Genomic DNA, 14,536 nt, shown 5'->3' on the forward strand with positions numbered 1-14,536 from the left:
TAGTCATTTGCCACATTAACAGTGTCTAGACTCAATTTCTGGTTATTTTAATGTTATGTTCATTTAAAAAATGCTTTTCTTTCAAAAATATGGATATTCTAAGTGACCCCAAACTTTTGAACGGTAGTGTATGTTTTTACAGCTTCTATAGACTCTGTGTTCTTCACACTACATTCAACTGTAGAAGCATGTTTCACCATGCTGAATGTATTCTTCAACAACTTGTTCCTCTGTAAACCACTACTGAGCCATGCAACTGTGAGGACCTTGCTCTGGCCCCCGTCTTTCTTCCTCTTTTCCCTCCTTTCTTGTTTCCTGATCTGTTTCGGTTTTGTCCTGCCTTTTTGGTTCCCTGTCTGTCACCTCTCCCTCATGTCTCTCTCTCTCTCCCTGCCACTCGTGCTCCTGCTCTGCCTGCTGATTACTGCTATGAGTGTCAGCTGCAGTAATCAACTAAACACTACTCACCTGTTCTCCATCTCACCTCAGCTTTAGAAGCCTCCGTAACAGTTCCATTTAATTGATTTTCCTCTCAGTCTCTCTGGTCGCCTTCTCTCTGCTCTGTGGAAACACGGCTTGCTGAACAGCTAAAATTAAAATAAGAAGTACACAGTAAACCAATCACAATCTTTTTCCAGCATCAAAACTAAAGACGGGGCAGCCCAACACTTCCAAATACATCTGCATCAAGAAAACACACTTGCTTATAAAAGCTGAGGCCAGGCTTAATTTTTGTTCTCTCTACAAGTTGTGTTTTGCCACATCAATATTCTGCACATCCACTCTAGAGAGACGCTTCACCATGCTAAATGTATCTACAAACAACTTGATGCCAACTTGCTTCTCTTTATACTGTTTTTGAGCCATGCTGCAGCTATCTTATTGATTAAATGTTATTTTTTTATTTCATGATTTTAAGCTAAGATTTCACGAAAGAGAAACTGAAGGATTGGAAAAAATGGTTTGGTTTTGCAGACTTTTTAAAGGAAAACGTGCCTTTCAAACCTGCCAACATGTCTTGGGGTTTAGAGGGCTAAAAAGCAGCACTCTTCAGCTACCTTATTCCGGCTTCCTCTGTGTTTCAGTGGGTCGACAGACTACAGCCCCTGCCTCTGTCAGCGCTGTGGCAGGAACCACTGCCGGCATCGTGGAACAAGGTATGCTCTCCTCAGATATACATATTTTAGCATCTTCTCTCTGCCTGCACTGTAAAAAAAAAAAAAAAAAAAAGCTATAGTTTTTCCTTTTTGTTTTATAAGGTTTGTTATTTTTGAAATGCATAAAAAATATCCATGAGATTACAATATGCCATTACTTAAGTGTCTAAAGTAAAATAACACTGAGAAGCTGAAACTTTGAAGAAACAAAAAATTTTTGACTTAAAAAGAAATTCACAACTATTTGTTCTTTATTACTCTGCGAATGAATGCAGCTGAGTTCTGTGACGATCGGCGTTGGTTTGTCTGTCTGTTAGCAACAGTACTGAAAAATAGACAAACGGATTTGGATGAAATTTTCAGGGAAGGTGAGAAATGACACGAGGACCACCTGATTAGAGTTTGGCAGTGATGCAGCTTATAGTCTGGATCCATGGATTTGTTGAAGATTTCTGTATCATTGTGAGATGGCGACACGGCATCACTGTAACTATGACGACAAGTGAACACTACGGCTGCTGTTTGCCGTTAACCACAAATTATTTAAAAATTGAATCTGTCAGAAGTCTTTCGACTGAGCAGCCTTGTTGGAGAACTGAGCTCTGTAGTTTGTCTATAAATACCGTATTTCTAGAAGTAAATTTAATTAATGACAACAGAAGAATAATTCTAGGTTAATATCCACCATCAGTCAAAAGTTTGGACACGCCTTCTCATGGCTTTTATTTAATTATTTTCTACATTGTAGATCAATACTGAAGACATCAAAACTATAAAAGAATACACATGGAATGATGTTGTAAACGAAGGAAATGTTAATCTTCAGTATTAACCTACAATTTAGAAAATAATACAAATAAATAAAACGCATTGAATGAGATGTGTCCAAACTTTTGACTGGTAGTGCATGTTGCAGATAATTTCATTGTTTTTGCAAGCCAAATAATACACATAATGTCAGATAAAACAAAGTAGAAATTAATTTTATTAGTAATATTAATAATCATCATCATAACAAGAAAAGCACTCAGAGCGCAGTACTTCCCCCAAGGCTGTTCTTGCCCCATTGTCTGAAATGCAGCTTTTTTGTGTGTGTGTGTAGAAATGCAGCATTTGTTTATTAGTTATTGATGATCAAAAATCTCTACAACATAGAATGTGGTCATTTAATATAGATGTACCCACAAACAAAATGACCTTGTGCTGAACACAGGCGTGTGTTATGCATGTGTACGTTAGTACACGTAGTACATGTAGTGGGCAGCGGGAATTGATGGGAGTCAGAAACACCCCCACAATTTAATCAGTTGTTCCCTGTTTCATTTCGGATGGAAAAGTCCCGATAAGTCCGCAGCGGTGGATCTTTAGTAGGACTTGTAATCATAGTTACAGTGACGCCGGGCCACTATCTCGCAATGATACAGAAATCTTTAACAAATCTAGACTACAAGCCGCATCACTGCCAAAATCTAATCATTTGGTCCTTGTGTCATTTTTGACATTCCCTGAAAATTTCATCCAAATCTGTTCTTCCGTTTTTTAATAATGTTACAAAGAGACAAACAAACCAACGCCGATCATGACATAATTCTGTTTCTTTCCTTGGCGGAGTAGTAATCATGTGTTTCAATTTAGTAAAATGGCTGTATTTTAATGAAGTACTTATGATATATGGTATTCTGTGGCAGCCTGCCTGCTGAAATCTTACTTTTACAGCTTACTTTAAGACTTTGCATGCTTTGCTCAAACTGAAACAGTGGCAGACACGACTCCACAGAAATCTCTCATCACACACTCTCGGCTTGTTTTAATCTCTCTTTCTAAATCTTTCTCTCCCGCCCCCCACCCCCGCCTTTAATGCTCCTCAAATGTTTGCCAAGGTAAGCAGCCTCATCTCCTATCTGGGAGGGGAGACCATCACTCGTCACATATCTTCGCCTGTCACGGTTCAGGCTGCTCTTGCCTACAGTTTGGTGTGCAAGGAGTAGCTTAGATGTCAGATTTGAAACATGAGGTGCAAAGAAAAATAACCACTGTGTAGCTTTCAAGTTGGTGATTGCACACCCACTCAGAGCTTCAGCATTAGTGTGATGAGAGATTAATGTCAGCAGAACTGTTGCTTTTTGTGCTCACCATAAACAGCATTTAAGCACTGAAAACAACATACCACTGAACCGCCTGTTTTGAGATCTTTTAGGCCAAAGTTATTGTAGTACGCACAAGTTCTACAATTCATACAGGATACTAACTTGTGCAGATTGGATATGGATCTTCAGTGCACAAGATAAGAGTTCAAACTTGGCTCATCTTTATCTATCTTGTTTATGCGATACAGTATAACATTGGTTTAAAATGCGACATGCAAAGGAAAGCAGAGGTTAGAACCACTCAGCGCTGCACTGTTAGATGAAGGACTAATGCCAGCAGGATCGTTGCTTTTTGTGCTTTTTTACCATCATGAACAGCATTTATCCTGCTTGACCTCACCCAGTTCCTGTATGCTATTTATTGTTGTTGTTTTGTTCCTGTCATGTTTTCCTCACTGTGGACTCATTTTTCATCACAGCATATACTACCGTTTGAAAGTTTGGGGTCACCCAGACAGTTTCATATTTCCCATGAAAACTCACACTTTTATTCATGCACTAACATAATTTCACAAGGGTTTTCTAATCTCCAATTAGCCAATGTAGCATTAGAACACAGGAGTGATGGTTGCTGGAAATGTTCCTCTGTACCCCTATGGAGATATTCCATTAAAAATCTGCTGTTTCCAGCTAGAACGGTCATGTATTTCTGATTCATTTAATGTTATCTTCATTGAAAAAAAACTGCTTTTCTTTCAAAAATAAGGACATTTCAAAGTGACCCAGAACTTTTGAAAGGTAGTGTAAATTCCAGCACCTCTATAGAAACAGCAGAGGTGTTACCAATGGGGGGGAAATGATGTATCGATATTTTATACTTAGTTTTAATTAGTTTCCATACTTGTCTCTGCTCTGTGTAAACACAGCCTGCAGTTCAGCCGAGTAGTCTGAGTTTTTGTGGGTTGCAGCTGAAACACTTATCACTTCAAGGTTGCACCAAGGAGTGCAGAGTGCAGTTTTTATTATTTATTTATTTATTTTTAAAGAATCTGATTCATGGAATTTTTTTGGGGGGGGGGTGGATTTTTCACATATCCATGTTGAGTAATAGGGTTTTGATGAAATATCACAAATTCAGTTGCAGATGGAAATTAGCTCAAAGCTAACTCTGGTGCTATGTGCATCCAATGGAAACATTTATGTTTAATATTCTAAAGGGTCCCTTTTTAAATCTACTGATTAATAATAATAATGGTTTAAGTTGTTTCCCATAAATTACAGATTGTTTGATCCCTCTGGCAGGTTTCAGGGTTCAGAAGATGAAGCACACATACGTTATAGCTTCAGAATATTTGCCCTCTTGTCCTGCTGCTCTAATTCCTGCCTGTCAATGAACTCTGAATTAATCCAGCTTCCTCTTGAGATGAACAACCCCATTACCACATACCTACTTCTCCATTCCCCTTCCCTCATGCTTTTACTCCTAATCCTCCCTCTATCTGTGCTGCCTGTGCGTGCATCTGTGTGAGTGTATTTGGATTATATGGAGAATTAGTTGGACTCCCCCCCATGCCTGCTGATGCCCTCTGCTTATCTAATGCTTTGGGCAATGGATCAGGGTTAGGAGGTGCCAGTTGGATGGAGGTTTTTTTTTAATGTGTGCGTCTCAGTGTGTGTTTATTCGTCGGGTTTTTAATGTCTTTTCACAGGACGAGGGGAGGGTGTTTTCTGTTTTTTCTTTTTTTGGAGGGAGGGATGTATTCCCTGTTTCCTTCTGCCCTTGAATGTGGGGAAATTTGGAGAGTTTAAGCGTTGCCACTGTGGGGTTTTTGGGTTGTTTTTGTGCATCTGTGATATTTTCGATGAGCAGGTGACTTTTTTCAGCTGGCGGCTGCATGTATGCATGAATGACCGGGCGTCTGCAGCTGTTTGTGTGAGCAGAGTTAAAGAGCTGTGGTCATCTGAAGGTGTATGATGTGTACTCTTCCATCTGAGGGTGTGTCGTTCTGCCTCTCTGCAGCAGCCAAGAGTCTCCTCAACAAGAAGGCTGATGTCAAGGTAAGCTAGCTCGCCCCTTCCTTTATGTCCTTGGCTGCCCTTCCACCGCTCTGCTACTTTTATTATTATTCCATTAATATTTTCATCAAACACTTAGACTGATTTCACTGTGTAGCGTTTACTTTAAAAATATTCAGGATGTTGTTTCGGCCTTAAAGGCACAGGTTAACCATTTTTTTTGTGTGTGTTGCTTCCTGCTCTGCACTTTTCTGTTGTTCGCTCATATTGTAGCTCAGAGATGCATCGATACTCTAGTCTGTAATTTTGGTCCTGAATTTATTGAGTCACCTTACTAATGTTTAATTATCTCCTGTTATTATGGATCCCTAAATCAGTCATTACAGGGCGTAATACAGCAGACAATCAACAAAGGAATAAACTTTAAGAATATCTTTAATCACTCAGTAAATGCCCATTGTTGTTGTTTTTGTTGTGAGAAATCAATCACTGTTGAGCAATCATTTTTATGAATGTAAATATCCTTTATTGAAACACTACATATCATGTAACATTAGAGCTAGAAAATGTAATTTATTTGTATAGTATTTTAATATTCAATAACTTTTTATAAATTAGGTAATTACTTTTAGTTTTTTTTTAAACAGGTTTGAATTTTTTTTTCCATATGTTTGAAATACACAAAAAGTAAATTATATTACAAAACTAAACTGCACCTCTATCATAAAAAACCATTAAAACCTGTAACTTTGAATAACCAAAACAAGAAAACTGATATTTTCTGATGTCAAAATCTATTACATTCACAAATTTAATACATTTTCAGATATTTCCTTTTATAAATTAAACTGCATAGATTTTTAATATGTATAAATGTATTTCCAGAATTGGATACAAGCAGTGACGACAGAAAAAGAAACTGAATGTGTTCTAATTTTTTGTTAATTTCATTGTTTTTAAATAAAATGACTTTCTCAACAGCACATTATGTTATGTATCATTCAGTAAATGTCTATTGTTGTAGTCAGAAGTTTTTACACTATTTCCAACTAACTGCCGCAACTAACAATTTATTTTAATCATCAATTACTCAATCATTATTTACTCGACCACTAATTGTTTGGTTCAATAAATGTCTTATTTAACTAAATAAACATCTCAAATAAATAAAGATACTATATTTTTGAAGCTGGAATCAGACTATTTTTGTTTTTTTTTTCTCTCAAAACAAAGCTAATTGATTAATAAAATTACTGCAGGCTATTTTTGTCACAACTAATTGACGATCAATTGTACTGCTCGATAAACAATAGAGATAAGTGATTGTAGAACATTAGACATAGAAATCTGAATAGATAGCACTTTTCTTATGATTATAAGAGAAGACTTTAGCTTAAGTGTGGTGCTTGAACCCTCTACCCTCTGATTAATAACCCAAATCTGCTGAGTCACCACTGCCCAACTTTTAAGTCGAGTCAAGTTGGTCCCCAGTTTCTCTGATTGATTTCTTGGCTTTGACCAGCTTTGATAATTGGTTGAATAATCCCATCTCTAACTGAAGGACTGTTTCACCTCGGCTCTGCTCTTGGATGCCTCCGCTTGGCTCAGCCAGCACTTTGCACCGCTCCACCGCAGACATTTTTCAGACCAAATATTTTCCGGTGCCAAAACGAAGCTCATTAAAGAATTGGTCTGTGAACGGTTTCATTCTCTGAAGAGAGAGACGCTGAATCTGCAGTATGTCAGACTCCAACGTCATCGGTGCAACTCTGTGTTTGCAGTTTGTTGTACTCTGTCAGGTTCTACATGTGTGTACACACTGCTGCAAATGTATGTATGTTTGTGCAAGTGGTGTCACGCATGTTGTGTTCGCATGAGTCAACGTTTAAGCCTTTAGATGTCGCAGTTAATATAACTTAGACTCTTGTACATACAGGAGACTACATTGTGCAATAAGACATATCCATTCATTAACTAGACATCACTTAGTCCTCATTAGGGTCATGGGGGGCGGGAGTCTATCCCAGTTGACTTAGGGTGAAGGCGGGGGGCACCCTGGACACATCACCAGTCTATCACAGGACTATATATAGAGACAAACAATCACACTCACACCTAGGGACAATTTAGAATCTCCAATTAACCTCAGCATGTTTTTGGACTGTGGGAAGATGCCAGAGAACCTGGAGAAAACCCACACATGCACAGGGAGAACATGCAACTCCATGGAGAAAGATCCCGGAAAGGCCGTGGATCTCATGCACAATCTAAAATAAACTTTTGACTGAAGTCTAGTAATAACCTGAGGCTTGAAATAGATTAACTCCAAAGTAACAACTTTTCTGTACAAGATGTCCATTTTGTTTAAGCAAGATAATGTCATATATGATGGAAGATTTTGTAACAATAAAAGATATGCTTACAGGAACCTTCTGGGGTCCAAGTAACACCTTCACCAACACTCCTTGCCAAGTTTCATGACTGTGGGAGTTTTATATATATATATATATATATATATATATATATATATATATATATATATATATATATGAAGATAATTAACAATAAAATGGCCTCCCAGCTGCATTAGATATTAATTCACCTATCCATTTGTACACACAAGACTTTGATCTTGATTAAAGCAGTATAATAAGGCGTGCACAAGTGATGGATCATTATACACTCAAGATGTCTCTCTTGCCAATAACATCTGGATCTTATTTAAATATGATGATTGGTCTGAAAAATAAGGATTTTACTCAAACATTTTCTGAATTAAACAGATAATATTTTGTGTTTGTAACTCATGGTGTACTTTTTACAAAGCAATAGATAACAAGCACAATTAACACAATAACTTCATCGATGCCAGATATCTTCTGTGCAGTAAATACAGATGTTGCTGACGTACATAAAATACTGTTGGATCTTATCTAAAGACTCGCTCTGAAGACAGTTTGTGGACAAAATAGCTCATATTCTTGCAAGATAATGAAAATGCTTTTCTTTATTTAGAAACACTCAATACAGACCTTGTTTACATGAGATAAGTTGTGCATACATGACAAAATAAACAAATTTTAGGACTTTGAGAGCGCTGCAACTTTTTCTCGCTAAAGTATTGTGGAGTGGTTTTGTCAGTGAGCCAGTAACAGCTGCTTCTCTTCTCCTCACCTGTTTTCTTTATGACACTTTTTTCCTCCTCTTCCTCCTCCTTCCGCCTCTCCTCCTCTGCACACTAACCCTCTCCTCTATCCTCGGGTGGCCCGATGCTAATCTCAGATTATTTCCCACCAGATGATTAATCTGTCGTTGCATAACTGCAGCTTCTCCTTCGCTGCACTGTGACGTCACATGGAGCCCCGAGGCTGGTTCTGTATTCCAGCATTAGCATTAGCTCTCTGTCCCATCTCAGCTTACAGCAGTTTCCTGGGAATATGCAGGTTTTTTTAAAATTAACTTTCCAGTAAGGTGCAATAGCTGAGGGCAATCAAATGGAGCTGTTATGTAATAGTTGTGCTTTATTGTTCTTCGTGGGAAGTCACAGTTACAACTGAGGACAGTAAATGGACTGTTTTTCTTGAGATTTACACCCAAATTAACACCTCATAGTGTTGTTATATTATGCTTACTTATTTCCTTATACTAAGGAACAAAGCTGAGTATGTGCACACAGTGAGATCAAATAAGCTAATTTTCCATTTTTATTTGAGTTGAAGTGCTAAACTGTATAATTAAAATGGAAAGTGGACTCCAACATCCATCCATCCATTCTCTATACACAGCTTAATCCTCATTAGAGTCACAGGGGGCTGGAGTCTATCCCAGCTGACTGAGGGTGAAGGTAGGAGACACCATGAACAGATCACCAGTGTATCACAGGACTACACAGAGAGACAAACAATCACACTCACATTCACACCTATGGAAAATTTAGAATCAGTTAACCTCAGCATGGTTTTGGACAACAGTAATTTATAGGACCACATGTTTTATCAGAATACACCTTATGAACAGGAATGCATGGGTTTATAGTTTTATTATTAACATTTTTCAAATAGCTTTGGCTACATTCTACATACAGTAACATGTTTTGAACTGTGGGAGGAAGCTGGAGTGTCTGGAGAAAACACACGCATGCACAGGGAGAACGTGCAAACTCCATGCAGAAAGATCACGGGAAGATCGGGACGCCAACCAGGGATCTCCTAGCTGCAAGGCGACGGTGCTAAACACCAAACCACTGTGCAGCCCGAAACTCCAACATGATAAAAATAAACAAGAACAGCAGTCAGAGAGCACAGTACTTCGCCAAGGCTGCTCAGTCTCTGTATGATTTCCGACAGCCAAGTCCCAATAAGTCTACAGCAGTCAATTGGTAGTAGGATCACAAAAATGTGATCGTCAGCAGGCAGCTGATGTAGTGTTCACTTGTTGTCATAGTTACAGTGACGCAGTGTCGCTATCTCGCAATGATACAGAAATCTTTAACAAATCCCTGGATCTAGACTTTAAGCTGCATCACTCTCATTTCTGACCTTTCGAAAAATTTTGTCCAAATCCGTTAGTCCGTTTTTGAGTAATGTGACAGACAAACGTATGCTGTGAAGTGGTAAATAAAAAGAGGAATTATTGTTTTAGATAATAGAGCATTTTCAAGTTTTTGTATATTTGTGTTTGAATATTAAACAAAAAATGTAAGAGGTGGATATTTTACAACACTGAGAAGCTAAAACATCCTCTTTTCACTTTACTATTTTAAAATAACAGTTTTAAAATCTGTATTTTAGCAGATATTTGTTATTTTTTCCCCACAGTTTTTACAGTTTTTGTATCCACTCTCTTTACCATACTTTTCCCAGCACCCTCGCTGCCAGATTTTCACCACTTTATATCTAGATTGTTTTTTTCACAGTGCATGAGTGGTCAAAAATGACATTATTGCTGCTTTTAATTGCATCTTTTTGAAGCCCAATCGACCGTTCATCGTGATTGGGACTGAGGGGATCAGACCTCAGTATGTAAATCTGAAATGATGGTTGTTGACTCCAATTGAGACTCGGTGAATAATGAACCGCAGGACCGATACTTCGCAGATGGAGCATGTGATTGATGTGGAGTGCTCGGCGAACCACTTTCCTCTGTTTCAGGCAAAATTAAACATCATTAGTCATTTCCACAGTGCTCATTTTCTTCCTCGTAAAACTGCTGAAAATGACTTGAATTTCTTTACAAGGAGAATCATTTATTTAGTAGCAATATAAATCACCTCTCCCCTCCTTTCAGATAAATGCCCGTGTGGTGCAGCAGCACATTGCTCTGTTTACTGTTCAGCCTCTCTAGTCTTGTGCAGCTTTCTGCTCCTTGTAGACTATTTTGTAGGAGGAAATGAGACTCTCCTCCTTCAGTGTGTTGGACGCTCCCAGCTGAGCTCCTCCTCATCCTATAAATGCTTAATTCTCTTTAAAAGTTCTCTTTTCACCTATTTCCAGAAGAAAAAATCATTTGTTTTCCACTGACTCTCATTTACAGACGTATCACAGCAGCTGCGACCCGTGCTTGACCACCTGATTTGGATGCTGTCAGCACATTAAATGGACATTATCATCGCAAAATGTTCCCATACATGTGCACCAGAAGGCTTCTAGTAGACTCAGGAGGCCGCTAACATCCGTTGTGATAACTGATAAACGGAGAGCAAGTCAAATAATGTTGGTGACCTTTTGCAATCGTGTGATAAAGTGCGTGCTAAGTCTCTGGTGGAGCTGTTACCATGGAAACGTGCAAAATAGAGTTTTATAGCATGTGGTTAAAGTAGCAAGATGGTGTATTTTAACCAAGTCGTGATCCTATTCTGAATGGTCTCATGGTCTGCCACTTTTTTTAGTGGAGAAATAGAATATTTGCAGAATTTACTTTAATTCATGTTCATATATAGATCCAATCATCACTGAAGTGTGAAGCAGAACGGCAACACAGACAAATGGTCAGAGTTGTTTAAGGTGTACAGATTGATTTACAATGTCAACTCATTTATCACTGTCAGGTTGCACCACATTTAGCAGAAAAAAGCCACAACTTAACTGTTTCATCAAAGATACGTAAACAACAAGTACTACACCTCTATATTTACTTATTCACACGAGCACATGAAGTCACATAGGTGAAAATCGGTCATTTTAACCCCATTAAACTGTTGACTATCACAGGGCTACACATAGAGACAAGCAATCACACTCACTTTCACACCTACGGACAATTTAGAATCATCAATAAACCCGAGCACGTTTTTGGAATGTGGGAGGAAGGCGGAGAATCTGGAGAAAGCCCACACATGCACAGGGAGAACATGCAAAAATCATGCATAAAGATCCCAGTAAGGCCAGGACGCAAACCGGGGATCATATTTACCAGTTTCTCAAAGATTCACATTTAAGAAGCTTGTAAAATCTTAGTCTATATCTGTCGTAGCAGTTTGCACCTCATTTTGTTTCTTTAACTTTATATTTAATGCTTGACAACCTCCTAGCAATGCAGAATAATAGCTTAAACTGAATATATTTGGGGGAAGCAAAACAAAAATGAAAGCATTTTATTGTTGTATTTAAGGGTAAAACATGTTTTTGTTTTGATTGTAACTGGGGTTTTTTGTTGTGGTGACCAAAAATTTGTTTTTAAATCCCTTAAATGCCATTTAATGTGCACAAGATGGAGTCAGTTATAATAAAAATATTCAAACCATAAAAATGAAGTATAAAACCAGATATCGATAGTGTTCTTTCAGTCTTTCTTAGTCATAAAATTGGTCTTTCTTAAAATGATCTCATTACTGAGGATATTGTGTGATCAGTTCCACGAGTCAGACGTGTTTCTGTCAGGTCAAGCTGTAAACAGATTGAAAACCTCACTCAGACAAATAAGGCCAGATACCTTGCAGCAATCCAATGACTGAGTGCATTCTGGTGAGAACATTAAATCACCCTGAAATCAGATTTTATGACTCGCTTCAAAGTCCTTTCTTGCAGTGGATTCTCCATGAATGAATCAGGAACATTCACAGTGCAGCTGGCTCCTTCAGCAGTTATCAGACGGTGATGATGGGTCTCTTGAGTCATTCATCAGGTCTGTTCGTACACAACTCTTCTCACCTCGAGTGGGAGTCAGAAAATACAGACACCACAGAGGAAGCAGCGTTAGATGATGGATTTTTAATGTGACTTTTCAGATGAATGGTTGTTTATCCCTCTGGACGGATCGCAGGGAGGATAAACACCACAGCAAATACCTTCAAAGGGGAAGATCTGATGCTTTTAAATGGCTGGCAGGTTTTTACCCTTTGATTTTTCTGTGACACTAACTGGCGACCCTAATTCCCGAGAAACGCCACAAACGTGGTCACATCAGTGGCTGCAGAAACTTTTGGAAGCTTCTGCCTGTTTTTTATCTTGATTTTCAGACTATTTTCCTATCACAGTGGTGAACAGTGTTTGATTACATTTGATGATGACCGATAGTCAGTCAAACCTTTGGTCAAACAGTCCAGATTCTTCGAGTTTTTCCACTGCACACAAAGTTTTCTGATGAGAGAGGCTGAACTCTGAGGTGGAGTAATAATCTTGTTAGTGGCCGAGCTTTTACCTTTAAGAAACAGGGCATTGTGAGTATTCTGTGTGTGACACAGGTCTAGTGTTGTGTGACATGAGCAACTTTAAGTATGGAAAAGTGTGTAGCAGTAAATTACCAGCCAATGCCAATAAAAAAAATCTTCACCAACTTTGGAAGTTTTTGCAAGCTGTTGGTTTTCATAGTTGTCATTGTAATTATGGTCGGTATAATTTTTTTTACTAGTATTTGTCTGATACTGTTGATGCAGTCACTGTGAAGTGAGGTTCAAAAACTCTAATACTTTCAGACTCACCTACCTGATCCCAATGTGTCTGATCAGAGAGGATCTGAGCACAGAAGAAGACCCAAGATTAATGAGAACAGATCCAAAATGCAGACGCTGCAAACAGCAGGATCAATTCATTCAGTGAACGAACAGCTGCAGTGTGACTGTCCTCCTTTTAAAAGGGAAAAAAGGAAAACCTTTTCTGGTTCAGTCCTCTTACATGAGCGATAGGTTGGTTTTCTTGGTTTCACATAGCTGGACAGTAAACTCTACCACATACCGACCTAAGTAGGCTAGCCAGACAAGTCAACAATTTTTCTCCAAAATCACAAAACCCCACCTTCAATTAATAATAAAAGAAAAAAAATTAGCTATTCAGTGCCCTCCTCATTTGTTGAACAGTAATGGCAAATATTTAGTCATCAACTAGTCTTTTGGCAGCATCAAAATTCAAGAAAAGCACTCAGAGCGCAGTACTCTGCCAACGCTGCTCAGCCGTATCATTTTGGACGGCTGAAATCACAGCACCACAGAATGTGGCAATTTAATGTAGATGCACCCACAAACAAAATTACCTTGAGCTGAACACAGATGTGTGTTGAACATGTGTACGTTATGTACAGATACTGAATCGCATGACCTAAATGTGTAGTGGGTGTCATTAATTGATGGAACTCCACAAAACGAAACACCCTCAGGATTTAATCAGTTGTTTCTTGTATGATTTCTGAAGGATAAGTTCTGATTACCACTGCCAAGGAACTCAACAAGTTGTGTGATGATTGTCGTTGGTTTGTCTGTCCTTCTGTTCGCAACATCACTCAAAAACTAACTATCGGATGTTGATAAAATTTTTAGGGAAGGTCAGAAATGACACAATTACCAAGTGATTAGATTTTGGCAGTGATACAGCTTATAGTCTGAGTCCACGAATTTGTTAAAGGCTTCTGTGTCATTGTGAGATAATGACATGGCATCAATGTAACTATGATTACAAGTGAACATTACGACAGCTGCCTGCTGACGATCACATGATTGTGGACAACAAATTTTTTTAAAATTTGGAAATTATATGACTGAACAGCCTTGGCTGAGTACTGCACACTCTGAGTGCTTTTCTTGTTGTTTATGATCTAGAACCGTTGTCGAACGAAATGTGTGCTGCTTTTCTAAGCACAACTGCACTTTGCGCAACACCAATGCGTTGACTTCAGAGCTGTTCTGTATGATCACAGGTAAAGCCCCCCGTCACTCTACAGTCTCCTATGTGTGCACACATAAGTCGGACGGTTTGTCAGATACCATTTTAATTATCTATAGTCTATGATCAAAAAGGTTTACAGGTCAGATGGTTGAGCAGGAGGCCTGATGGTTTGAGGTGGAAT

At 38.5% G+C, this 14,536-nt stretch overlaps 1 protein-coding gene across 4 annotated transcripts in view; it reads left to right on the forward strand.

Annotated features, from left to right (window-relative positions):
- Nucleotides 1-14,536, forward strand: part of LOC110961414 (calcium/calmodulin-dependent protein kinase type II subunit beta) — a 70,112-nt gene that overhangs the window by 36,492 nt on the left and 19,084 nt on the right. For all 4 annotated transcript variants that reach the window (XM_022209024.2, XM_051938765.1, XM_022209023.2 and 1 more), the window contains exons 13-14: nucleotides 1,086-1,157; nucleotides 5,268-5,302. In XM_022209024.2, the coding sequence (XP_022064716.1) occupies nucleotides 1,086-1,157; nucleotides 5,268-5,302 (107 nt within the window). The remainder of the gene's footprint in view (nucleotides 1-1,085; nucleotides 1,158-5,267; nucleotides 5,303-14,536) is intronic.

The sequence above is a fragment of the Acanthochromis polyacanthus genome, chromosome 18, assembly GCF_021347895.1.
Source record: "Acanthochromis polyacanthus isolate Apoly-LR-REF ecotype Palm Island chromosome 18, KAUST_Apoly_ChrSc, whole genome shotgun sequence".
NCBI lineage: Eukaryota > Metazoa > Chordata > Actinopteri > Pomacentridae > Acanthochromis > Acanthochromis polyacanthus.